The sequence below is a fragment of the Zingiber officinale genome, chromosome 6B (genome assembly GCF_018446385.1).
Source record: "Zingiber officinale cultivar Zhangliang chromosome 6B, Zo_v1.1, whole genome shotgun sequence".
Lineage (NCBI taxonomy): Eukaryota > Viridiplantae > Streptophyta > Magnoliopsida > Zingiberales > Zingiberaceae > Zingiber > Zingiber officinale.
This window is the reverse complement of record NC_055996.1, coordinates 17,042,662-17,070,298: the sequence shown is the minus strand read 5'-3', so window position 1 is coordinate 17,070,298 and position 27,637 is coordinate 17,042,662. Positions and strand designations below refer to the sequence as shown.

General features: G+C 38.4%; 2 protein-coding genes across 3 annotated transcripts; one reads left to right on the top strand and one right to left on the bottom strand.

The window, feature by feature from the left end:
• Nucleotides 1–1,849: 1,849 nt before the first annotated feature.
• LOC121992153 (probable inactive leucine-rich repeat receptor kinase XIAO) lies at nucleotides 1,850–5,889 on the top strand. The gene has a single exon (XM_042546321.1). It carries the CDS (start codon nucleotides 1,963–1,965, stop codon nucleotides 5,659–5,661), a length of 3,699 nt encoding a protein of 1,232 aa, XP_042402255.1. The 5' UTR covers nucleotides 1,850–1,962; the 3' UTR covers nucleotides 5,662–5,889.
• A 1,374-nt stretch (nucleotides 5,890–7,263) lies between these two features.
• On the bottom strand, nucleotides 7,264–25,985 carry LOC121992152 (arabinosyltransferase XEG113-like). 2 transcript variants are annotated; one of them, XM_042546319.1, is made up of 13 exons: nucleotides 25,581–25,985; nucleotides 25,151–25,405; nucleotides 24,865–25,070; nucleotides 23,837–23,942; nucleotides 12,910–13,166; nucleotides 12,670–12,805; nucleotides 10,734–10,828; nucleotides 10,579–10,632; nucleotides 9,078–9,191; nucleotides 8,670–8,768; nucleotides 8,431–8,550; nucleotides 7,720–7,806; nucleotides 7,264–7,636 (listed from the first exon to the last, which is right to left on the bottom strand). In XM_042546319.1, the coding sequence occupies exons 1-13, from the start codon at nucleotides 25,795–25,797 to the stop codon at nucleotides 7,460–7,462; spliced, it is 1,923 nt and encodes a 640-aa protein (XP_042402253.1). In that variant the 5' UTR covers nucleotides 25,798–25,985; the 3' UTR covers nucleotides 7,264–7,459. The 2 variants fall into 2 exon arrangements, with proteins under 2 accessions (XP_042402253.1, XP_042402254.1); XM_042546320.1 differs by having other exon boundaries at nucleotides 25,151–25,390; nucleotides 25,581–25,984.
• Nucleotides 25,986–27,637: the final 1,652 nt, after the last annotated feature.

The following is a 27,637-nucleotide window of genomic DNA, read 5'->3' as shown; positions in this document are numbered from 1 at the left end:
CAATCTCCTATTTTCTTAAATTCAAAGATCTGCTGATTGGTATTATGCCCTTGATTTCAGAGGGATCTCGGTATAAAATAATAACTTAATTCTTTTAAATGGAGCATTGTCTTGTGCATGAAGCAGAGATGATATAGCAAAATGCCTGCTGCGTGAACTGTCTTTATGTGGTGAGAGTCGTAATCAAAATATATTCCCTCGTAGCATTTATGATATACCATGTTTCGGCTGTTTTCCTACCAATTCTACTCTTTGAATCCTACTGTAATGCATAATATGTTGGTAGATTTCATGAGAAAATTTGAATTTGAAATTACACAATCAAAAATAAACTTATTTGTTAGATGGTCTGAACTGATAATCTGAAGTTATTAACGGGACTGATTCTACTAAGCTTTTGGTAATTTGAGAAAAGTGTCAAGTCTGAGTTCGGAAGTTATCTGATTACTTATTTGACTTGTTCGAATCACCAAATGCCCTGAGTGCCAAATCGGCCGAGTGCTCCAAAGGACTAGCAAAACTCTTCCAAATGAAAGCTAGTTTTTCCAAGCGGATGTCAAATGTTGTCGTATGCAAATTACTCGAGCAGATTGCCGAGTTAGGAAAGGAAGATAATAAGTCGGGAACGAAGGTTGAGTATTCGTGAAAATATTCTCAAGTTGATGTCGCAGCCAAGTTAGGAGTGGAATCTCCCGACTCTCTAAATTAGAAAGAAGCGTCCCCGACTATCGAGTGTTGATCGAGTTTGAGTAGGTTGTTGTACCCAATCTGAAAATGAGGTCGAGGCTTGCGTTTAACACAGTATCCTTAAAACATATTTGCCCCACCAACAATAGTGCTTAAAGGTTATCGTGGATCGTCTATTTCTCATGATCCAATGACAAATCATGATCACCACTAAGCATTGGTGACATGACATTTGATGAGTGTAGATCATACTCGTACACTAGTTAACTTATTCAATATAATTCAAACCCTTGATTTACATCTCCTATACACCCACACTTAAGAGAGTTTCTCCCTATATATTGATCCAACAAAAGATTATATTTTCTCACACATTATATAAATGGGCAAAACAATAATTCGCATGGTAAAAAGATGATTCTGTTTGTCCTAGTATTTTGTCAACCCATCTTTGAGTTAAAACATACAAGCCCTAGTATTTTGTCAATAATTAGTATAGTATATGTAATTATTGGTAGTCATATGTAATTTATGTTCTTTGTATTAACTCAAAAATAGATTGACAAAATACTAGGACAAACGAATCATCTTTTTACCATGCGAATTATTGTTTTGCCCATTTATATAATGTGTGAGAAAATATAATCTTTTGTTACAATGTACAATAATTTTGCTAAAGTCTCAATCTTGGTCTAGTCCAATACCATAAGATTCCGCAGCAACAAAACTGCGGCCGTCTTATCATTCTACTCGCAACAGTAACCAACCGAATACATCTCCCAACCAATTCATCCTGGCTAAAAGTTTGGCCGCATCGAGGAGTCCCCTCAACTCGTACCGATCAAATTGGCCACGCAATAATTTGCATTCATTCGAATGCACATGCAATCAGTCCATCCACAAAGGTTAAACAAAGCTTTACCCCGGTTCGACTCCCTGCCTGATCCGGCTCACCCCACGAGCCATAAATGACAATGCGATGGTGGGCTGGCGGGTGGGTAGGCGCACACACATACGCTACAATTATGCCTTTTTACCCCTTCCTTCCCCATCGGAATCGAATCAGAGACGGCCATGAATGCGATTCGCAGCACAGTTGGTTGCCCCCACGCTACAGTACTTGGCTAGGCCGAGGCGTGGCCCCGGGACGGTAAAGTGAAAACGAGTGGCAGGAATGATGGCAAAGCTCGTCCAACTTGGCGATCCAGTGTTTTTGGTCGATAAACCGAAAGATAAAGCGACATCGACCAACGGTTAACTCAGCCGGACCCGTAAATGATATTCAATTACTTGATTCCCTCACTCCCAGCGAGGATAAGGAACCGCCGCTTCAGGGCTCCTCCTCCTCTCTCTCTCTCTCTCTCTCTCTCTCTCTGCTTTTCAAAACGAGAGCGGAAGGAAGGAAAAACAAGAAAGGAAAGCGGTCAAAAAAGGGACAGAGACGCTCGTTGTTGTGTTCGTCTTCCTCCTTCAGCCCCTGCTGCTGCTCCCGTGGCCACAATGCACTTCTTCACGCTTCTGCTGCTGTTTCCCTTACTTGTTTCCGCCACCCCGCCTCCGTCTCCGCCGCCGCCGCCTCTTACGCCGGCGGGGCGCAGCCGGGAAACCCAGGGGGAGATCGACGCGCTTACAGCGTTTAGGCTCGCGCTCCGTGACCCTCTCGGCGCGCTCGACGGCTGGGACGAGGCGTCTCTCTCCGCGCCTTGCGACTGGCGCGGCGTCGTGTGCGAGCCGAACGCCGCCCGCGTCGTCGAGCTCCGACTCCCTCGCCTTCGCCTCTCCGGCCTCATCTCTCCTCGGCTTGCTGACCTCCGGCTCCTGCAGCGTCTGAGCCTCCGGTCGAACCAGTTCTACGGGTCTATTCCGCCGGCATTGGCCTCTCTTGGCAACCTCCGCTCCCTCTTCCTCCAGTCCAATGCCCTCTCCGGTCCCATCCGCGCCTTCCCACTCTCCAACCTCTCCTCCCTCCAAGTCCTCAGCTTTGCCGGTAACCTCCTCATTGGCTCTGTGCCCGCCGCCTTTCCTCCGGGTATCCGCTACCTCGACCTCTCTTCTAATGCATTCGCCGGCCTTGTCCCGGCCAACCTCTCTTCCGCCACCACGCAGCTCCAGTTCCTCGACCTCTCCTACAACCGCCTCCGCGGAATCATCCCCGGAGACCTCGGCCGTCTCCCCGCGCTTTCTTTCCTCTACCTCGACGGCAACCTTCTCGAAGGCACCCTCCCGGCGGTGCTCGCCAACTGCTCCTCCCTCGTTCACCTAAGCATACAGGGAAACAACCTCCGGGGCATCGTACCTTCGGCCATCGCGGAGATGCCCAACCTTCAAGTGCTTGCTCTCGCTCGGAATCACCTCTCCGGCGCAGTGCCGGCCTCCATCTTCTACAATTCCACCCTCACTGGTAGCTCCTCCCTCCGGATCGTGCAGCTCGGCCTCAATGAGTTCACAGAACTGGCTATCCCGCCTACGGACCAGCGCCTCTCTGCTTCGCTACAAGTTCTGGAAATCAAGGAGAATAAGCTCGTCGGGCCATTCCCTGCGTGGCTTGCCAATGCCTCTGGGCTAACTGTCTTGGATCTCACAGGCAATGCTCTCACCGGCTCCCTTCCGCTGGGTATTGGAAGGCTTGCGTCGCTGCAGGAGCTCCGGTTGGGACGGAACTTAATGACCGGTCAACTTCCCAGGGAGATCGGCTTGTGTGGTGCAATACAAGTTCTTGATCTCGAGAAGAACAGGTTCTCGGGCCACATACCGGATTCTCTTGGGAGCCTCGGCCGCCTGAGGGATCTATACATGGGTGACAACTTCTTCTCCGGTCGGATTCCACTGAATCTGCTAAACCTCTCGAAACTGGAGACATTATCCCTCCATTCAAACCACATTTCCGGCATTCTCCCGCAGGAACTGACGCAGCTCACCAATCTCACTACGCTCGACCTCGCCGGCAATGGCATCTCTGGCGAGATTCTGTCCTCGATCGGGGAGCTCCTTGGCCTGCAGGTGGTAAATCTGAGCAAAAACTGCCTCTCTGGCGCCATTCCAGCGAGCATCGGTAGGCTTCTAAACCTTAGGTCTCTCGACCTCAGTGGTCAGAACCTTTCCGGCGATCTTCCTCCTGAGCTCTTCGGACTGCCCAGCCTTCAGGTGATATCGCTCGCAGATAATTCATTTTCTGGCCAAGTCCCCGAAGGTTTCAGCAGCCTATGGAGCTTGCAGGTTCTCAACCTCACAGGCAATGCTTTCTCTGGTACAATCCCGACGACCTACGGCTACCTCCAGTTGCTTAAAGTTCTGTCAGTCTCCTACAACAACATCACCGGCGAGATTCCAGCTGAGCTCGCCAACTGCTCCAATCTCACTGTTCTCCAGATTCGCTCCAACCATTTGTCCGGATCCATTCCGAAGGACCTTTCTCGTCTCTCCATACTCACGGAGCTCGACCTCGGTCAGAACAATCTCTCCGGCGATATCCCGCTGGAACTATCCAATTGCTCAGCATTGGTGAGCCTCAAATTGGACGGTAATCATCTCTCAGGCGACATTCCCGGCTCGATCTCGAATCTTTCCAAGCTCCAGGAGCTCGACCTCTCTGACAACGAGTTCTCTAACCTCCTTCCCTCATCTCTCGCCCGTATCTCCGGCTTGGTGTACTTTAATGTGTCGGATAATAACCTCAGCGGAGCGATCCCAGAGGTGCTCGGTGCCCGTTTCAGCGACCCGTCATTATTTGCTGGGAACCCAGAACTCTGCGGCCAGCCATTGGAGAAGTCGTGTCGGAGAAGCAAAAGGAGCTATCTCATCCTAGTGATCGGCCTCGCGGCGGCGGCGGCCTTCATTCTTGTCCTGCTGTGCTGCTGCTTTGCTTACACTCTGCTGCGGTGGCGGAGGCGCTTCTTAGATAGCCGGGCCGGGGTAAAGAAACGGAGCCCTGGGAGGGGCAGCGGATCGAGCCAAGAAAGCGGAGGAGAGACCAACGGCGGGCCGAAGCTGGTGATGTTCAACAACAGGAACACTTACGCCGATACCGTGGAGGCTACGCGTCAGTACGACGAAGAAAATGTCCTGAGTCGCGGTCGCCATGGACTGCTGTTCAAGGCGTGCTACAACGATGGTACTGTGCTGTCCATCCTGCGCCTGCCATCGACGTCCGCAGACGGCGCCATCGTGATTGAGGAGGCGGCGTTCCGCAAGGAGGCGGAGTCGCTGGGGAAGGTGAAGCACCGGAATCTTACCGTGCTTCGCGGTTACTACGCCGGACCCCCACCGGATGTTCGATTGCTAGTCTACGATTACATGCCGAACGGCAACCTAGCCACTCTGCTGCAGGAGGCGTCCCACCAGGACGGCCACGTTCTCAACTGGCCGATGCGCCATCTCATTGCCCTCGGCGTTGCCCGCGGTCTCGCCTTCCTCCACGCCTCCGGGGTAATCCACGGGGACGTCAAGCCGCAGAACATCCTCTTCGACGCCGATTTCGAGCCCCACCTCTCTGATTTCGGCCTGGAGCCGATCGTGGTGACTGCAGGAGCAGCCGCGGCTGCCGCAGCCGCATCCACGTCCGCGACGCCAGTGGGCTCCCTGGGCTACGTCGCCCCCGACGCCGCCGCGGCGGGACAGGCGACGCGAGAGGGGGACGTGTACAGCTTCGGCATCGTGCTGCTGGAGCTTCTGACGGGAAGACGGCCAGGGACCTTCGCGGGCGAAGAAGAGGAGGACATCGTGAAGTGGGTGAAGCGCCAGCTGCAGCGGGGCCAGGTGGCGGAGCTGCTCGAACCAGGTCTGCTGGAGCTGGACCCGGAGTCGTCGGAGTGGGAAGAGTTCCTTCTGGGCGTGAAGGTCGGCCTTCTCTGCACCGCCCCCGACCCGCTCGACCGGCCGTCGATGGCCGACATCGTCTTCATGCTCGAGGGCTGCCGCGTCGGCCCCGACCTCGCTTCCTCCGCCGACCCCACTTCCCAGCCTTCTCCCGCCTGACCGATTTTTTTTTTCCTTTTTCGTCATTTTTCTCAATTCTTGGTTTTTCTTTTTTTTTCCCCGCAAAATTAGTTGTTGGCGCGGTCAAATTGACTAGCACGTGCTTCGCACGCGTTCTCCCTCCCGCCATGTTCGAGGTCGTAGCCGTTGAGCCTGCGGGCTGCTACTGTCCATCGATTCCCTTCTATTTTAAATCCCGCCAAACGGCTGCCCTGTTTCGTGTCAGAACTCGTGCTCCGCTTCCTGTTCTTGTTCTGTTGATCTGACCCATTTGGCATCGGCCGCCATCCGACGGCTGACGCTAATCTGTCATTTCTCTGTCAATAATTTTATTTTATTTATTTATTTTAATATATTGATTGGCGGGGAGTTGGATGGATCTGACGCTTCCTCCTCTCTCCTTGATTTAAGGGTCTACGGCTCTATTTCCTATTTTAAATTGGGACGACGCGACTCCCCAGACGCCAGTGCCTGGCCGCTTCCGGGGCCTAGTGGCTCGTGGTTTGGAAAAAGCTGGTCCGGAAATTCGGCCGGCGAGCCAGGGCTGGCTCGGTCTGCAGCGTCGGTCGTCGAAACGACAAAAGCGGCGCAGGTGACCGTTTTATGTGGTCGACCACTTGTTTTTCGGCGCCAGACTGACCGATATTGGGCCGGGAAAAGTCAATTATGGGCCTCGGGAGACATTCGTGGGTGACTGCTCCACTATGGTTGGTTAACGGGCAAAAATGCCTTTTTCGTTTTTTTTTACTGATTTTAAAAAGTGTCCTCTACGCGTGTGTAATCTATTTTAAAAATTAATATTTTTATTTTTGGTAAAAGATGAAGCCATCAATTTAATGACCTCTCCTCGCCTCTCTAGTGTTTTAAATTTTGTCCTTCATTAACGAGTTGGAGGCTTGGGCGTGTCATTTAGCAGACAGGCAATTTAACATGTTGTGAACACACGAGTCTCCCTGGACCTTTTATTCGATGAGGTTCTTATCCTCGGCCAAAACTTTGGGATTTCTCTTTTGTCTGAAAACTGAAAAGAAACACTGTTCTCAAATCGACCAAATTTTATTTAATTGAGACGCAGAGAGCAACACACGTCTGATTTTATCAATCAATCACTTCATTAGTTTGACAGGTTCTAAGTAGGGTGGAGTAAAAATTTGATAAAATTAAATTAATCGTTTCAAATCAATTCAAATTTAAAAATTTTAATTTGATTTTTATTTTTTTATTTAATTTTAAATTTTATAATTCAGTTAAATAGAATAATCATATTAATTTAATTTTTATTTAAAAATATAATTAATTAAATAAAATCTTATTTCGTAAAATTAAAATTTTTAAAATTTTAATTAATTTAATAAAAATCAAATTAATTAATATTTTATCAACTCGATCTATCCAGTTCAATTCGAATCGATTCAATTTTAATTAAATGCTCAGTCCAATTCCAAAGCTACAACTGCAGCACCAGCACCGCAAAGGTACAGAGCGGGCACTGGTGCGAGCGCTACGAGACACAACACATGTGACACCAGCCAACAAACGAAAGCAGAGACGCACTGTTCTTATTTTAATGCCCTGTTTTCTCTCCGCCCATCCAATCACCAATAGCATTCCAAATCCAAATTGGCTTCGTATAATGACGATCTTGGACTACAAAATTTTTGCATCCTGGGATATTTGATTCTTCTGATGGATCTACAACTAAGCCACAATGGTATATCTCTTTGAAAATGGGAAAAAGAGATACAAAAATCATATGGATTATCATCTATTATCCACAGAACATGCTTATAAAGTTAGCTCAATCGGTTTGCCATGGTGGATGATCATCATTTCTAGTTTGAGGTGGTTCTGGTGTCCATCCAGGCTTCTCGTTCCAGTACATGTCATAATATATGTGACCAGGGCTGCGATTCTCCACACAACACCATAACCCCACGTACCGCTTCACGCGATTTCTGAATTTTGCTTCCCTTTCCTGAGCAAACTTGTAACATTATATTGCAAATAAAAATGAAAAGAAATGTTAAATCACGAGTGAAAATGTTTTTGTTAGCTTACAGTGCTACTGAACCCTTGGAAGGTGTCCTCCATGGATGAAAAGCGCAAAACTTTCACATCCTTGTATTGGGAGAATGTTTGTATATACTGCAAGAAAACCATTTAAATAAGCTTCTAACTCTCGCACAAAATTTTCAAAAGCTCTTGTAGTTCTTTGTTTTCCAAGTGGTTCAGTGAACAAAAAATTAGGGACTTGCCAGATGTTGCCGCCTGACTACAAGCAAATGAATAGTTTGCAAATGTCAACAACATGAAGATAGGGTCTTTAGAGCTTCTACTGAGCAAACATCGTTTTTTTAAATTTCCTTTACCCATATCAAGTAATTTCAAGGTAGAGATAAATGATACAGATAGCGTAATCCAAAACTAAAATGTGTGTAAACTAATTAAAGTTCATGGTGCCTGGTGCCGGACACATGTATCAAATTGAGAGATGTCATATGAATTGTTAAGTGAATTTGGTAGGGATTTAATTTTTGTTGATAATTAAATGTTGTAGCATTAATTATGTTACTGGTCATGTCTCTTAGAAAAGAGTCATCAATCTAGTGACTAGAGACATGTACATGCATTAGATGCAAGGGTCACTCTTGTATCTAGTTTGCATTCACAGCAAAAACAATGTAACATTACATCCTTTGTTTACTGGACATTTTACGGGAAATGATCCTTATGAAAAGGAACTAAAAAATTAAAGTAAAAAATCTGTACCATTTGTTCTGTGCTGTTCCTTGGAAATCGTATGAATCCATGGTTAGTTGATCTGTTTGAAATATCACATCCACTGGAATGAGGATCGCACATTTGAACATCAAGAACTGACTCCTTCACCTGAATTAATCAAGCGAAAAAAAATGTTCATTCAATTTGAAGAAAATATATGGCTACTTAAGAAATTCATAAATTGTAATTAACTTCTTATTGACAGATCTTGATAAATTAAACATTACATGTTTGGGCACTAAAGGATTCTGCAGGAACGAATACTCCCTGAAGTCTATTTGTGGACCAAATTCTGCTTCAGAAAGGTCATTGAGCATGACATTGATCTGCAGAGAGGAACACATACATTTGTCACTGAGTGAAAATTAGTAGAGGGTAAGAAAGGCATCAACAGTGTAGTCTTAATTTAAAAGATTAGGACTAAGCTACTGTGAATATCATTTTATGGAATTTTATAAAATCACTAATTTTATGTTTTTGAACTTAGGTCAGCCAAACTTTGGATTCAGTCGACCAAAATAACTTTTGCTAACTTGGGTTGACCTCGTCTATCTCAGGCAATTTTGATCAACCAAACGTAAAAGTGGCCGATCAAAACATAGTTATGTTTATGAAAAAAAATAGCCTATAAATACCTCAAACAAGTGGTCCATGGGGCAAAGAAAAGGTTGCCTGGTCAGTGTGCCTTCAAGAATTCCAGGATGTCCAAACCATATTCTGTCAAACCTGCACCATAATGGAGGCATTACCTAGACATAGACAAGGACTATAAGTTAGACTAATCTGTATAATTATGTTAAATTTAAGAGTTATAACAAATAATAATTAATCTTAATATAACAAAAAAAATCCCATCAATGCCTGCAATCCTCCATTACCTATATAAAAAAATAATATAATACAAATTCACAAAAAAAAAACCCTTGTATACTTACATTATTGCAAATTGGCCCTCAGCACTCCCTCTCAAGCTAGTTTCAATATCATAAAGCCCCATCTTGTTATAGATATACTGAATTTTGGGAAATCACACTAACTCGTCTTTGGAAATAAGAAAAATGAAATCTTTGCTATAGGAAAATGATAATCTAACTATTTGTTTTATGCCCTCATCAAAAACTAGATTGGAGGTAATGAGCATGACAACTTGATGACCCCAATACATGTTTATTGATTCATCAGGACCAAAACCTAAATTAATAACAGTTTAAATAAAACAAGCTCATATGTGGCAAAGATCATAACCTTGTGTTTTGCCTATCTAACCATTACAACTTGCTTATTTTTTGAGATCTCAGATTCTCTCCTAGAAGAACTCAGTAGCCTGATCTAGATCATCTATTGGCAGCGAGAAACTGCTTAATCTATATCAATGAATCTTGTTATTTGAAGGTGTCCTCAGCTACAATATAAACAAGCTTTGTTAGGGGACAATTGAGATTCCAAAGTATCCTGAAAACTGCCTTCCAAAGACCTTGACACAAAGTTAATAAATTGGCAAACTAATTTCACAGGAATGAGATGTCAGATCTACATATGAGATATTTGGATCAGATAATAGTTCACAGACCTAATATTATCTGATATTTGGCAAAAGTGTTAATAGGTTTGCTTAACACACCAGCATCAAGAATATATTTTTCTGCTGTACATAATGTCTTCTCCTGAATAACTTCAATACCTAGAAAAAATATCTTATCATCTAAATCTTTAGAATGAAAGTGCGCATAGAAATAGGCATGATTTAAAATCTAGTATCATGCCGAGTGACATTCAAAATCAATTACCAAAAAATCTAGGTATCAACTATGTTGCATTGGAAAATATCAATATTAAAAAATGAAACAAAATAAAATTTTAAAGTATAAAATGATGAAAGAATAAAAAAACATGAACATTACACTGAACTAAAAGCTAAGAATGCTTTAACTGATAGTAGTCAATGAGTACACTTTATAGTATCGCTTATCAGGTTAATAAAAGGAGAAAAAAATTATGTAGGTAAGTCTTTTATAACACGGGTTAAATTAACAGAAAAATTGAAAGGAAATCTACTTCAACAGCAGATACTTGCGTGTATATACGTGCAAAAGCTTTAGGTACAAATTCATTTCTATTGATGGTGTGAAACCTCACCAGTGTTCTATTCAATAAAGAGGCAACAGCAAATGCAGTCCTTATCAGCTTCATCTGAAATAATACAGAAGATTCACTGGCCTACTTGATCACTTTGAAACATCAAATAGACAAGAACCAACACTAATCATCATAATTTAGAATTGAGATTTTACCTGGTAATTCATGAGTGAGAAGTGAGAATGTAGGGTATGCGGACCATTCAGCAACAAAGTCTTAGGAAGACCTGGGTTAAATGATAAGAAACCTCCTGCAAAACCCAGGAAATCAAAGGATAATGAATGTAAACAAATAATGACTCACTCAAATCACTGCAGATATCCTATCAGTCTCATTGATGATAAAAAAACATTAAACTAACCAAAAAACTCCATCACACAGAGTAGCAGTCTCCCTTGATTGAGTTGGTATATTAATTTAAAGATACCAGACATTCAAGGTAAAATGGTGAAACTGCTGGGTCAGCCGAGTTACACATACCACGCAACTAAATGACCAAGATAACACCATGATTTCAGCGCTGCTTGATAGCAGTCGACACGGTCAAAACACACGGTTCCTCCACTGACATATACAAATACTATGTCACTCCTCTTTGTTATTGTTAGTTAAGACTAGCCATGTCACTTATTCAACTAGAAAATTTGATGATGATGTTGGATATATCAACCACAGTTAAAAACCCATTCCTTGCAGACTGAAATAGCTAAACCATCTTGTTCCACTAGCCAACTAGTATGTGGAGACACAATAACATAGGAGACATTTCCTATGCCAAGTAATATTTTGAGTTCAATAATTTATCGGAATGATATGTTTCAATCATTTCACCAAATCAGTATAAGATTTCAAATCATGAATGGCATTGTCTCCAGCTGTTTAAGCAAGTTATCTTCACACATGCCCTTTTTGTGAACGTCATTTTCTTCACCACAACTAGAATCTCATAGTTCATCAAGACACAAGGCTGATTCTTCTTTCCTATTAACACCACCAACTCATTGACAATGATGGAACAGCTCCTCCAAACTTATGAGCATCTCCAGATCCAACGAAATTCTCTTCCTCAGCTGCATTGAGACCCAGCAAGGCAATCTCCTTCTACTAGCTCTATCGAGGTTTCCTCACAGTGAGCATCCACTCCCCCAGCCATAGTTCTTTCTTTTTTGCATCCATAGTTCTTCTTACTTGGGTATCAGCACATCTAATTCCGACAAACGACAGATACCTTGGATCAGAAAAAACTTTAAACTTTGATATTGATGATATATAAGATGCATGACATTTCAGTATATTGACTGCCACAGTTATTGTTGCATTCCGCACAACATGATTCCAAAGTGTTTCAATTAATATCTATGTGAGATATTCAAATAGGCATACTTGACATGTGATAATAGCTTCCTCACTTCAGACTAACTGTAACCCACAACTGAAATAGATTTAAAAATTAATGAACAAATTAATACATAAACAAAAAAGAATATATTTGAATTAACTCCTGTAATCCATGTGGTATTATCTGTCTCAATTGCTAACTGGGACACTGATAGAGTCACTTCATCAGCAATGCAGAAGGATAAGAATTTTACATCAGTAGTCCGTCCAATTAGGATAACTTAGCATTTGGCATGTCCATAAGAAAAAAATCAACATTGATTTAACCAGCTGATGGCAAGCTAAAATTGAACCTTGTTAAAAGAAGATTTGTGTTAAAAAGTTGACACAAAAGTAAAAATAGTTACATTTGAAATATCAAGATATTTATCTCACATTTATACATTTACCTCACATTTATACATTTACCAACTAAAAAATAAGCATACACAAGAAAATTGGATACGATATGAAAATTTTTCCTTCTAAAAAGCATTAGCAGCATAGTTACTTTCAAATCCTTTAGAAATTAATTGTTTTCCAAAAGACTTGGTTGTGCACAACATGATTTTAGGTCGGCACTCAACTATCAGTGCACAAACACTTTTTAGTTGGTGCAGTAAAAATCAAAAACAAATGCTTAAGAACAGTTGAGATGGAACATCTAACATAGAATGAAGAAGAAGAATCTTGTTATACAGGAAAAAGGAATACCTGCAGAATCATAGTATGCAGGTTGGTCATAGAAAAGCATAGCCTCCCGCAATCTATGGCGCTTTCCTTCAGTACCAGCATACTGGAAGGTGGTGTGAACTGCATATGGCTCTAACCTAAGCTGCTGGTGAAGAGCCTACTAATACATTTGAAAGAATTGTTGCAGAGGAAAAGATGGTTATTATGTAAATTAGCAGTATAAGATATAATGCCAAATTTGAATAAGCAGCAATGAGTTACCTGGACAAAGTATGTGTGGCCACTGCAGAAAATACTGGCTGGTAGTATACCCAGCTTTAGGGACCCATCAAAAGCATATACCAGGCCGTTTGATCCTTCAACAGATGGACCTAAAACTTTGTGAACGAGATTATTAAAGCCGGCCTGGTCCCATATATTTTCATCATTTAAAAGCAAATCTTTCCAGTCCTTTGCTAGCTTTTTTGCAGGAACAGTAGGACGCCAATGGAAAATTCCAACATTATAGGCCCCAGTTACTACCAATGATAAGAGAGGTGACTTTTAGATAATTAATCCTGGAATTATAAAAGTTAAATTATGACTTAAAAATTGTGTTCACATCTTGTTCCATGCAATATAGTGTATTGCACAACAAATGAATGTCAATTGGTTGGGCTCACACAATTTTGACCTAAACCAGCACCCAAATTTCACTAACACAGAGCTGACACAATATCTAATAAACAATCAAAAAAATATTCAAAAGCACTTCAAAATCTGCTACATCCTGATTCAAGGGCAGCCATGTTGCAAGCAAACGCCAGTTTCACCAACCTCAACCCTAAACTGGGTTAAAGAAACCAACTAGGGTAATTACTTCTCTATCCACCCCAAATCTGACTACTGGTTAATGAAATCAGGTTAGAGAAGCAATTATGAACATGAATATCACCAAGAAAACCTGACCTCCTGCCATCTTATTACCGTGCACTTTGTGTTAGAGTGTATACTAAAAACCTAGCTTTTGGTATAAACATTTATCTAGGAATAAGAATCACATTGGTCAAATGTCTACATTTATGATAAATGAAGTTGTTCAATTAATTTATATTGTAGATAACATGGTGTGTGGTGTCACAGAAGATCATGTTATCAGTACCTTATAAATTATAAACAGTAGCTCACGACCATAATGGAAAAGAACAAACCATTGGAAGGTCGTAGTGTAATTAGGTATTAGTTTATCTTAACTATATAATTACACTAGTACACTGAGAGTGTATTGAGTAGGACCATTAGAGGTCGTTTCTTTTATACTGACTTTATAAAGAAACAAAGACCTCAGTTATTATGGAAGTGTGTGCTCTTAATCCTAATATAATAACAAGCACATATATTTGATATTTATTTCTTTAATTTATCAATGAGTGAGATTTAGTTCGATGAATCAATAAGCCCGATAAGTTAGGAAATGATATCACTTATAGTGTGTGTTGTTGATTATAGAAGGAAACTGTGTCCTAGTGATCTAGGTTGAGAATGTCCCCAAGAGGAGCTCATAAGGATTGTCATGTTAAACCCTGCAGGTGGACTTAGTCCGACATGACGATGAAGTTGAGTGGTACTACTCTTAGAGCTAGATATTAATTAAGTGAGTTGTCAGTAACTTACTTAATTAGTGGACATTTGTTATCTTAAACATAAGGAGACTAACACACTCATAATAAGAAGGAGCCCAAAATGTAATTTGGGATTGGTGCGGTAGTTCAATAATAGTTCTTTAGTGGAATGAATTATTATTGATGAAATTAAGTTGTGTGTTCGGGGCGAACACGGGATGCTTAATTTCATCGGGAGACCAAAACCAATTCCTCCTCTCATCCCTATCGTAGCCTCTAGTATATGGAGATTTATACCCACCGCATACCACCTTCTTACCATCCAGGGCCGGCTAAGCTAGCTTGGAACCCAAGCTAGGCCCGACCAAGATTAGGTGGTCGGCCAAAGCTTGGGTCCCAAGCTTGGGTGGCCACTAGAATATTAAAAGGATTTTATTAAAATTATTTCTTATGTGGATATCATGATTTTAAAGAGAGTTTAAAAATTAAAATTTCCTTTATAACTTTCTACAAAAGATTAAGAGAAGAGATTAATCTCTTTCCTTATTTGTAGTTTAAAAGGATGGTTTTAATTTTGTAAAAACTTTCCTTATTTGTAAATCATCTATATGTTTAAAGAGAGTTTAAAATTAAATCTTTCCTTATTTGTTGATTAAAGGAGGATTTTAAATTTTAAGAAAACTTTAATTTTAATCATGTTCATGATTTAAAGAGAGTTTAAAATTAAATATTCTCTTTTATAAGTTTCTAAAGATTAAGAAAAGATTTGATATCTTTCCTTATTCAGATTAAAAGAGATTTTAATTTTAGAGATAACTTTTTTATCCACGTGTTTAAAAGAAATATTTTAATTTATAAAATTTTCTTTTATTAACCACCATGAAGGGAAAAATTATTTGAGAATTTTTATTAATTTGAAGCAATTAGGAAGTTTTAATTCTTGTGTGAATTAAAATTTCCTTGATTAAAGGGATTAAGGTGGTCGGCCATTAACATGATGAAAAGAAAATTATTTTAATTAAATAAATTTTCCTTTTCAACGGCAAAAGAATTAAGGAAGTTTTTATTAAATTTTCCTTATTCGCCAAGACCAAGGATTATAAAAGAGGGGTAGAGGAGACTTCATTGTGTACATCTCTATTCTTCTCCTTGGGTATGGTCGGCCCTTTTCTTTTCTCTCCTCTCCTTTGTGTGGCGAAACTCTCTCACGGTGGAGATAGCTTTGGTGGCCGGATCAAGAAGGAGAAGGAGAGAAAAGAAGTCTCTTTCTAGCATCCCTTGGAGAGCGTGGTGGTGGTGGCGAACCTCTTCATCCTGGAAGAAGTTTGATGGCGAAACTTACAAGGAAGAAGAAGGTGCTTGGTGGTTCTCATCTTGGAAGATCGTTACACAACGTCCGAGATTAGAGAATATGGTAGAAGATCAAGAGGTTTTTCTAAAGGTATAACTAGTATTTTCTTTCCGCATCATACTAGTTATTTTGGAAATAATACTAAATACAAGAGGCATACGATTCTAGTATTTCAATTTGTTTTCGATATAGTGTTCTTTTGTTTTTCTTTCCTTGTGATTTGATTGTTCTTTTCGGTTAACCTAAAGTTATTTTAGGAAATTAAATATTAGCTTTCCATAAAGGTTTTGTCTAGTCGGTGGTGGTTGCTCCCATATCCAAGAAGGTCACGTGCCTCGCCACATCAGTACATGAATTAATATTTAATGGAATTAATAACTTAAGGTGATTTGGTCGAACGTGTTAAGTTCCGCAGGAGATCCAAGTCTAAACCTAAAAGAACAAATAGATTAAGTTTTGGATCAAACGTGTTAAGTTCAAGCGATCCAAAATTTAATTTAAAAGAACACATGGTAGCTAGGAAAGGTTCGGACCTTTGACAAAATTTTTGTGGGAACCTCTAGGTTTTCCGAGTAGAACCAACAATTGGTATCGAGCTAGGTATTCCCTCCGTGTATTTGGTATTAGTTTAATTATGCATATGCCATACATAATTTAGGCAGGTTAATAGTAGGATGTCCTAACTTTGTGGATGCAAGATCCAACTATTATGGCTTATAGTTATTATGTGTGATTGGACCCGACATGCCGAGGGCATTTTATTGTGTGTATGATTGTATTATAAAATATAGAGCTGTATTTAGTTTTATTAGATTTTATTTTTGATCTAGATACGTATATTCCTTCGAGGAATATAGGATCGAAAATGTAAAATTCTATTTATGTCGTGGATCAGGCGTGGAACCTTTGAGGACCAGAGGCAAGGAACAAGGAGCAAGATGGATCGACAACTAGACCCGGTAGCGGTGGACATGGGATGACAACACACGGAGGACAACCAGAGATAAAAGTCATAATAGTTGAAAATTAGATTTTCTATTTATTGCTTTTATCTGTGTGTGCATGTTGGTTTACATATTTAGTAGGCTAGCGTAGTTAAAATTCCTCATTTATAAATAACTAAGTGGGAGAGGATTTTAAGTAAATCCCATGGTCTCCATTATCTTGGTTTGTAAGTGATGCAAACAAGCTTTGGCTCGAGTGCCTTCCTCCATAACGAGCTTGTTTATGGATCACTAGAATAGACATTTTGGATGACTATGGAAGTTAATTAAGAGCGTGTGATCTTCCCCAACCAAGGGGCATAATCTTATTAATGGACTTAAGGTCAAGTAATGGTATACACTTATTTAATAGTATCCTCCCAACCGAGTCACTACTATCACTTGCACCAAAGGAAACCAACTATCGATTTAAAACTAGATTGGCAACATAATAAAATTAATAAAACCCTCTTACAAATGTTCAATTTACGTCCACACTAACGCGGCATACAAGATTCATGATGTTTGAGGTAATTTTATTCAAAAGTTATATCGACAAGATAGTCAACGGTAAAACCCTCCTCTTACAAATGATGAATTTGTATACGTCCACACTAACATGCAAAATTCACGGTGTTTGAGGTGTTGGTGAATTTAAATAATATTGTTTGAGGAATCAATGTTATTTTAAATTAAAGTTTTGACCAAATATTTGATCAAAGACAGATCAACTATTAATTTTATTCGTCATAAAGTAAAGTTGACGAGATAATAAAATTAATGAATAAAATCTCTCTTCGATTTTGTATACACAAAATTCATGGAGATGTTAAGTTGATCTTGACCAAATATTTTGTGATTCTTAGGATGTTTTCAATCCCAGTAGTCATACTATAGAAAAGACTTAAGAGTCCCAATTGTAATGATTGGAAATAGGACTTGGACATTAAGGTGGTATGCCTTTAGAACTAAGAACAATTTAGTGTATTTAATTCATTAGTGAAACACGTCTAGTGGTGTTATCTACCGGAACCCGGAGTGTAGATACAAGATGCCATTAATCATGTCTGCGATTCATTGTAGGGTTCCAGGAAACCCGACAACTAAATGAAAGGTAAATCATCGTCCACATGGGCACTACTGTAAAAGTGGTAGCTGCAATGGGAGATGTTTATCCTTCGATAAGAATAAAATATGAATTTTAAGTAATTATCTTTACGTACCAAGTTTAGAAATAACTCGATTTCAGTTTCTAAACTATTATAGATATTATTTCTATTTTGAACAAAGTTGTTATCAAGAAAAATAGGAAGTTATCTATTCGGTATGATGGTTGACAATTTATAATCCAATAACTCCCACGATGCAACAAATGGAAATTAGTAACATCTTCTAATTTTAAGAGAAAGCAACCTTGAAATGAACCAATTATATCTTCGCATCTAAAGCTAGGTTATACTTGAGTAGGATTTATTGGTAGTCGATGAACTTTTGGGTTCATTGGTAGTGGAAATCTTTCCAACTGCGAGTCTTACTTGGAAGGAAAATAACCAAGAAGCTTTTAAGTCCAAGGGGTATGGAGTCAAAGATATGTTGAAATCGGTTCATTCGATTTGTGTGATCCTATGACTATCCGACAAGAGGTAGTATTGAATATTTTTTCTTTTATTGATAACTATTCAAGATACAAATAAATTTACTTAATGTACCGTAAGACTAAGTACTTGATTAGTTCAAAGAGTACAAGGTTGATGGAGAAATGTTAAAGTAAAAGTCACTATGGTAAGATCGTAGTGGCAGTACCTCTTGGGAGAATTTAGAGTCACTTATCAAAAGTAGGATTCAATCCCAACTAATCGCACCTGGTACACCCCAACAGAATGGTGTAGAAAAGGAAGGTATAGGACTCTTATGGAAATAAGTAGATTGATGAGTTATTTAGAATATTACCAAAATCATTTTAAGGATATATTCGAAACCAGTGAATATAAGACCTTCCAAAGACGTAACTCTACTCATAAAGAATCATTGAATAGGCGTAGTTTATTTCAAGCATATTCGATTCTAGATAATCCAAACATATACGCAAGAGACAATGATAAGTTGGACAGAATTCACTTGTTTGTGGGTTATCCTAGAAATGAAAGTAGATTTATAGTCTTAAATCGAAGGTCATGATAGCATCAACGACCGCTTTTTTAAAAAGGACTATGAATAAACTATGTGCCCATAAGAAAATTTGTTCTTAAGGAAATAATAAAAGATATGTCTAATCTAGTACCAATTATACAAGATGAGATCACAAGAAACTGCAACACGATCACAAATGATACACAATTACGTAAAGTGCCTTGTTGTAGTGGGAGGTTGTTAGCAACCTAAATAGTTCATGTTTGGGAGAATTTTTGGACTCGATCCCTGAGGACGTAGAACACGATCTCCGATATATAACGAAGCACTCCAAGATAAAGACGCAACGTCTTGGCAAAGTAATGAATAATGAATTAAAATATATGTATTCTAATAAAATCGGAAGCTTGTAGAATCACCAAATGGTGTAAAAGCCGTTGGGTGTAAAAGGTCTATAATAGGGAAAGAGGTAGATGGGAAGGTAGTAACTTTCAAAGCGAGGCTGATGAAAAGGAAACTTTTTCACCGGTAGCCACGCTTAAGTCTATCCGGATTCTTTTATCTATTCGGCAAGTGGATGTCAAGACAAAGATTCCTTAATGGAAGTCTTCAAGAAAGCATCCATATAAAGCAACCGAAGGGTTCATCGAAGGACCAAGAGTATGCAGCTCATCGCCCATGGATGAGGCAAAGCTTCAGTCTTGTAACATCCGGTTTATCAAAGTCTATGGATTTAGTAACCGGATAAGTCTTGTATACAAAAGGTGTGATGGGAGCGTGGTGGTATTTCTTGTACTATACGTATATGATTTTGGTAGTTGGAAACAATATCAAAATGTTGTCGTAAGGGTATGGTTGTCCAAATAATTCGATATAAAGGACTTGGGAGAATGTATATATTCTTGAGATCAGTAATAAGTGATCGCAAGAAAAGAATATTTTACTTATCCCAAGCTTCATATCGAAAAAATCCTCGTTTTGCCACGAAAATTCCAAGAAAGGTTTCTTAACTTTTCGGGATGGAGTAACTTTATCTAAAGATATGCCTCAGACATCAAAGGAGATAAAGGAAATAAAGGCGGTTCTTTATGCTTCGGCTGTTGGTAGCCTAATGAAATCTGTTTTGCCAAGGCATAGTTAGCAGATATCAAAGTAACCTGACAATGGATTGCAGAAAGCGTATATCAAGTACCCAGAGGCACTAGAGAATATACTAGCTACAAGGCGCTTAATTGGTCCTGGGTCGTATGGATTTCGACTTCCAACCGGATAGGACAATAATAAGTCAACCTCGGGTTTTTGTGTTTACTTTAGAGGTAAAGTCATAACTATGGAAGAGTGATAAGCATGTGTTTTTCCGACTCCACCATGAAGTTTAGTATACGGCAAGCCTCGAGGTAGCCATAAAAGTCGAACGACTAACGACCTCAAGATAGACTTAGATATGATTCTGGTTCAAAGATTATTACAATTTATTGTAATAATATTGGTGCAAACTCAAGAAACCATAAGTCTATAAAGGCAAGTAAACACAAGAGCGCAAGTACCACCCAATACGAGAAATCGATAAACGAGGAGAAGTTGTTCTCGCCAAGATCAGAGGATGACCTATAGATCTTTTCACTCAAGGTCCTTAAGGCGAGAGCTTTTGATGGACGAAGGGTTGGGAATCGGATGTATGGCAGAATATGCTAATTAGTCTTTTAGTATAAGTGGGAGATTGTTAGAGTGTATACTAAAACCTAGCTTTTGTATAAACATTTATCTAGAATAAGAATCACATGGTCAAATGTCTACATTTATGATAAATGAAGTTGTTCAATTAATTTATATCAGATAACGTGGTGTCACACATGTAAGATCACGTTATCGCACTTTATAAATTATAAATGATTTCACCACCATAACGGAAAGAACAAACCATTGGAAGGTCGAGTGTAATTAGGTATTAGTTTATCTTAACTATATAATTACACTAAGAGTGTATTGAGTAGAGTCATTTGAGGTCGTTCTTTTATACTTGACTTTATAAAGAAACAAAGACCTCGCTTATTATGGAAGTGTGCTTTAATCCTAATATAATAACAAGCATATATTTGATATTTATTTCTTTAATTTATCAACGAGTGAGATTTAGTTCGATGAATCAATAAGCCCGATAAGTTAGAAACGATATCACTTATAGTGTGTTGTTGATTATAGAAGGAAACCGTGTCCTAGTGATAGGTTGAGAATGTCCCAAGAGGAGCTCATAAGGATTGGTTTGCAGGAGTCCGACATAACGATGAAGTTGAGTGGTACTACTCTTAGAGCTAGATATTAATTAAGTGAGTTGTCAGTTACTTAATTAACATTCGTTATCTTAAACATAAGGAGACTAACACACTCATAATAAGAAGGAGCCCAAATGTAATTGGGATCGTGCGATAGTTCAATAATAGTTCTTTAGTGGAATGAATTATTATGATGAAATTAAGTTGTGTTCGGGGCGAACACGGATTTTTTCAGGAGACCAAAACCAATTCCTCCTCTCATCCCTATCGTAGCCTCTAGTATATAGAGATTTATACCCACCGATACCCACCTTCTTACCCATCCAAGGGTTGACCAAGCTAGCTTGGAACCCAAGTGGATGAGCCAAGTTGGAGGTGGGCCAAAGCTTGGGTCCCAAGCTTGGGTGGCCTACCACTAGAATATTAAAAGGATTTTATTAAAATTATTTCTTATGTGGATATCATGATTTTAAAGAGAGTTTAAAAATTAAAATTTCCTTTTATAACTTTCTACAAAAGATTAAGAGAAGAGATTAATCTCTTTCCTTATTTGTAGTTTAAAAGGATGGTTTTAATTTTCGTAAAACTTTCCTTATCATTTATCATCTATATGTTTAAAGAGAGTTTAAAATTAAATCTTTCCTTATTTGTTGATTAAAGGAGGATTTTAAATTTTAAGAAAACTTTAATTTTAATCATGTTCATGATTTAAAGAGAGTTTAAAATTAAATATTCTCTTTTATAAGTTTCTATAAAAGATTAAGAAAAGATTTGATATCTTTCCTTATTCAGATTAAAAGAGATTTTAATTTTAGAGATAACTTTTTTTATCCACGTGTTTAAAAGAAATATTTTAATTTATAAAATTTTCTTTTATTAACCACCGTGAAGGGAAAAATTATTTGAGAATTTTTTTATAAATTGGAAGCAATTAGGAAGTTTTAATTTTGTGTGAATTAAAATTTCGATTAAAGGGATTAAGGTGGCCGGCCATTAACATGATGAAAAGAAAATTATTTTAATTAAATAAATTTTCCTTTTCAACGGCAAAAGAATTAAGGAAGTTTTATTAAATTTTCCTTATTCGCAAGACCAAGGATTATAAAAGAGGGGTGAGGAGACTTCACATGCCTCTCATTATTTTTCTCCTCTTCTTCTTCGGTACGGCCCTTTTCTTTCTCTCCTCTCCTTCAAACTCTCTCGGTGGAGATAGCTTTGGTGGACCAAGAAGGAGAAGAAGGAGAGAAAAGAAGTCTCTTTTCTAGCATCCCTTGGAGCATGGTGGTGGTGGCCGAACCTCTTCATCCTAGAAGAAGTTTTGATGGCCGAAACTTACAAGGAAGAAGAAGGTGCTTGGTGGTTCTCATCTTGGAAGATCGTTGCCCACACAACGTCCGAGATTAGAAGAGGAATACGGTAGAAGATCAAGAGGTTTTTCTAAAAGGTATAACTAGTATTTTTCTTTCCGCATCATACTAGTTATTTTTGGAAATAATACTAAATACAAGAGGCATACGATTCTAGTATTTCGAATTTGTTTTCGATATAGTGTTCTTTTGTTTTTCTTTTCCTTGTGATTTGATTGTTCTTTTCGGTTAACCTAAAGTTATTTTAGGAAATTAAATATTAGCTTTCCATAAAAGGTTTTGTCTAGTCGGTGGTGGTTGCTCCCATATCCAAGAAGGTCATGTACCTCGCCACGTCAGTACTGGGAACCAATTATGGAAATTAATATTTAATGGAATTAATAACTTAAGGTGATTTGGGTCGAACGTGTTAAGTTCCGCAGGAGATCCAAGTCTAAACCTAAAAGAACAAATAGATTAAGTTTTGGATCAAACGTGTTAAGTTCCGCAGGCGATCCAAAATTTAATTTAAAAGAACACATGGTAGCTAGGAAAAGGTTCAGACCTTTGTACAAAATTTTTGTACAGTGGAACCTCTAGGTTTTCCGAGTAGCAACCAACACTTTGCATGACACCACAATAAATGCTGGTTTTATTATCCAATCACAATGTGGTGCCAAGTCCTTGTATATATCAGATCGGACTTTTTATGGTTACTATAAAGTTCTCTTGTTAGAATTTGACATCAGAATGACCGTTTAAAATCGTAAGAGGACCTTTCTCATGAACATCTAGAGAACAAATACAACATATTTTTTAAAACACATTTTCACAACTGCAATAAGTTCCCACTAGACTAATGCAATTGTGAAATGGTGGTCATATATTCATTTTCTCATATATATTATATATATATATATATTAAAAAAACTATCAAATTGTGTCTAGCATATGTTGATTTTGCTACTGGGATCATAAACTTTAAATGCAGATGGGCCACGACTAAGGAAACCTAGTCAAACTTCAAATAGCATTTATGTGTACCAAGAATAGTAATAAATGAACAGACTTAAAGAATAAATTAAATAATAAATAACGAGGGCATAAGTTGATCTAGGTAATGCCCAATAGGTACAATGGCTTTCTTTTCAACTGAACACTCTATTCAGCTTGTTAGAAGTTTGTTTTAATATGACCTTCTAAAAGTTAAGATTTTCATCTTAAATAGCAGTAGCCTTGAATTTTATTGCTTAATTAACCTATTCAATGTTAGTTGGGCATAATCATTTTACAAGTTAGATTTTCATTATAAATAGCAGTTGTTTATATATTTATATACATATAAAGTGAAGAAAAATATTATAGCACCAGACATAAATATAATTGTGCCCCCACCAACCTAGAATCTTATCTTTGCCACTGTATAGCATCTCATTTGTTGTCAAAGCAAGGTTTTGTCCAAGACGGTACAATTAGAATTTGGTTTGATATTAGAAGAACATACCTTCCTGCCAGACTTCCAAACTATCATCGGTGACTGTTGGTACAATCTGATCACTTGATGTTAAGATATCAGCTTCAGGAAAACGAGCAATATATGGAAGTGGATTCTGTTCCATGAAGAACGAAAATACTACAATGTTTATAATAGGAGAAGAAAACCAAAAAAAATATGCCTTCAATGAACAACAACCACAAATTTAAAATGTTTCTTATCAACAGAGACAAAAGAGAAATTATGTTCCAACTTCCAAGAATATGTCATGATTGGTACAAGGGAAGAATAGGGGCAGTACCTAAGATTTGTATAAGAAGCCATACGAAATTCAATATGAGCAATATAGAACATAATGAGATTAATACAAAATTGAGATTACAATTGGAGGTACAGATTAATATAAAAATGGCACAACCAGTATATAAGCATAAAACTGTGTGTAACATCATGAGATTACTATCTCATGATAAAATTGATTAAATATACATTTCACTAAATTAGGTTGTATTCTAGTGGAAAGGAGAGGAGAGAAGAGCACAGTTTTCAGGTGCCTCTCCTTCATTTACCTCGGCAAAAATCCAGGAAGAAGAAGCTTCTGCAGTATTCCGCAAATCTTATACCAATTTCCTAACTACATTTAAATTTCTAGCTCTATTGCCACATTTGTACAAAAGATCAAAAGGGAAGGTTACTATGTTTTCAGCTAAAGTAAGATAGACCAGACTCTTTTTTATCTTTTAGAGCGACTACTGGCCACATTCTGGTGATGTAATTCGTCTAATGTATTGGTTATGTCACTCAAACTTGTGTGCAAATTTCCAACAAGAGTGAACATTCAAGTGTCTTTGACAGCTATTTCTAAAAGATCTTACACATTGTGGCAATAGGGATATTGAACATCTGGCACGTATCATTGGGGTAGATGAAGAGTTCAAGTATTGATCCGTTATTAACTTATTCTAGTTTCATAATTCTGCAAGCATGCTACATCCAAACCCTAGCAAATAAAAAATTACAAATGGTAAAACAGATACCTTTAACCAAACCATATCTGTATCGCACATTAGTATCTCATAGCCAAAAGGTAGGAGAGCATTTATCAACAACACTTTTTCCCTTCCCATTTTATGGAATGTAGGGGAACCCCAGCCAACATCAATTGTTGCCATTTTACTACCCATGTCAAAGACAGGAATGCCTTTCCAATAAAGAGATTCCAGTAGTTTGATGTCCATAGCACCTGTTCCGAAAAGACAAAGTCAATTATTATAAAATTATTCTCAAAAACATACTAGAAATTTTATAAGGTAGCTAACTCACCAACAAGAAGGTTACTGATATCTAGATCTGTTAAGTGTTTGACCCAATTCACGATAAAATCCATGAATGCATGATTTCCAAATGTCACAATAATAATGTTATCTTTTGCACGATGCTTCACCATATCCTTAGTTAGCTGAAACAACTTCATGTCCGGCATTTTAGTATCAAGTGGCAGATCCCAGATAGCTCTTGTGAACATGCTAGGAGGCTCAATTCGTTGCTTTGGCGTTCTAGTAACTGTAAGATTAAGATCTATCCAAGACATTAACATAAAAAAAAACTGTAAAATCTCATGAACGACATATGAAGTCAAAAAGTTTTTTGGTACTGCAGAACACAACAGCACAGGTTCTATCTCATTCAGTTAAAAAATTAAACCGTTATAAACTTATAAATAACAAGAAATATAAGTGATTTTACAAACTACCTGGCGGAGGAGAAAGAGGAGGAAGGGATGAGAGTGGCGCAGACGACGCAGAAGGAAAGAGCCAGGTGCCGGAGAAGTAGAACGGCTTTCCGTTCCCCCCATCGCCGGAGAGGGAGGAGAGTATGACCAGGGCAGAGAAGACGATTCCGGCAACGACGGCGGTGTAGATTGCTAAGAAGATGGGCTTGCCCTCGGGGAGCGAATTGCACGGCGCCATGGGGATGAGGGCAGGAAGATCTCGCAGGCCCTAGTTGCTAATCTCCTTCGCCAGCCGACTTTCATGGCATTGCTTCCACGCCCCGCTTGCGAACCTGATTGCGACGATCACACCCACAGCAATCGACCATGGCTTGACCTTTCAGTGTGCCCAGCTGAAGATCGAGAACATGGAACCAACCGTAAAATATACGATAAATTACTAAACTTATCATCCTCTTTTAATTCATTGTATATCTTTTGACCAAAAATAAATAAATAATACATTTTAATTTGTTAAAGTAATCAGACAGTGCATAAGTATATAAATTATTCTATAGCCAGTTTTAATTAAATTATTATTTTTATTAATATTTATTTATTTGCTGAACAGCGACTTGCTTTAGATGTACAAAATTTATAATATTTTAATTTTTAATTGTCAGGTCATGCGAAAGGAAGTGATTATATGGTTAACTTATATAACTAGGGTTGGAAGGAATTTATCGAAAATTGATTTCTATCTTATTATACGCAGAGGCAATGCACAGATATTTGAAAATTTATGAAAGGCGCATATAGATTTAGAAATTTCATAAATCACGCATACATCTAGACTATTTAAATTTTGATAAATTACCACTGCATAGCTTTTGACCTAACATAAAATAAATAATACATTTTAATATATTAAAGCAATCGGACGGTGGAAACTATAAGTATGTAAATTATTCTATAGCCAGTTTTAATTAAAATATTATTTTTATTACTATTTATTTGTTTACTGAGCAATGAGTTGCATTAGAGGTTAGAGGTACAAAATTTATAATTTTTGTTATTTTAAAACATGCATACGTTATAATAATTATTTAGTCAATGCAAAACTATTTGATTGTAGCAATGCAGGACTATTCGATAGCAACATAAAACGATTACGATCAACTCAAGCATTTTTTACGATTCATTCTTAGATTATGTAAAAAAAATAAATTATAAAATCAATTTATAATCGAGCATTAAGTGATTTGAAAATAGTAAGAATTTTGTTCTGAAGATATGCGTACCACCAGGAATTAATCTCTGTCTCATTATAATAAATCGGTCATCCTCTATTCAATTGGGAACAATGCATAATTATTTGTGAATTAATGAAAGTTGTATGTAGATTTAAAAAATTCCTAAATCACATATCATATTTTGAGAATAACCAAAAGGCATACAAACTTGAGTGGTCTTCCCGTTCTATTCCTCCCGCCAACATTAGATTTTCATATATCAATTTTCCATGCATCTAAGTTACATTTGAAACGTTTAAATTTTAAAATAATTTTGATGGTTTGAATGTATACAACATTAACGTCTTTCTCTCTCTCTCTACTCATGGAAAGCAAATCTCTTTATTCCTTCCTCTCACATGTCGATTTATACCACTCAGATTTATTTTTTAAAATTTATCTACTAAAATCAAAATCAAAATTTGACATCAAATCTAACTTCTCCAAACTCTACTTTTTTATGTGGTTGTAAATTTATAGAAATTTAAATAGTCTAGATTCATCAACGGACTTTGATCAAAATTCACTAATCGAATTAGAGAAATTTGATTGCATTCATTCCAAGTTTTGTGTGTTTCTGAAGTGTCTAGGAGTCCAAATGTGCACTTCTTTTCCTATGTTTCAGCTTCCCTAGAAGTACCAAGGAGAAAAAAAAGTCTTCAATTAGAACACTTGGGGAGACCAGACCCAAGCATTCTAATTGAAAATTAACACAATACTGGAGCACCTCTGAGCCACCCACAATAAGTAATGAAGGACACCTTTAGACTCTTTATAATCGCAGAAACTCACAGGACCTAAAGTGGA

Coding starts and splice junctions, on each gene's coding strand:
- LOC121992153 (XM_042546321.1), top strand. CDS start 1,963: ATGATATTCAATTACTTGATTCCCTCACTCCCAGCGAGGATAAGGAAC.
- LOC121992152 (XM_042546319.1), bottom strand. CDS start 25,797: ATGGCGCCGTGCAATTCGCTCCCCGAGGGCAAGCCCATCTTCTTAGCA. Junction 23,943..24,864: donor CAGATATGGTTTGGTTAAAG/GTATCTGTTTTA, acceptor TTCATGGAACAG/AATCCACTTCCATATATTGC. Junction 7,637..7,719: donor TCCAAGGGTTCAGTAGCACT/GTAAGCTAACAA, acceptor AAGTTTGCTCAG/GAAAGGGAAGCAAAATTCAG.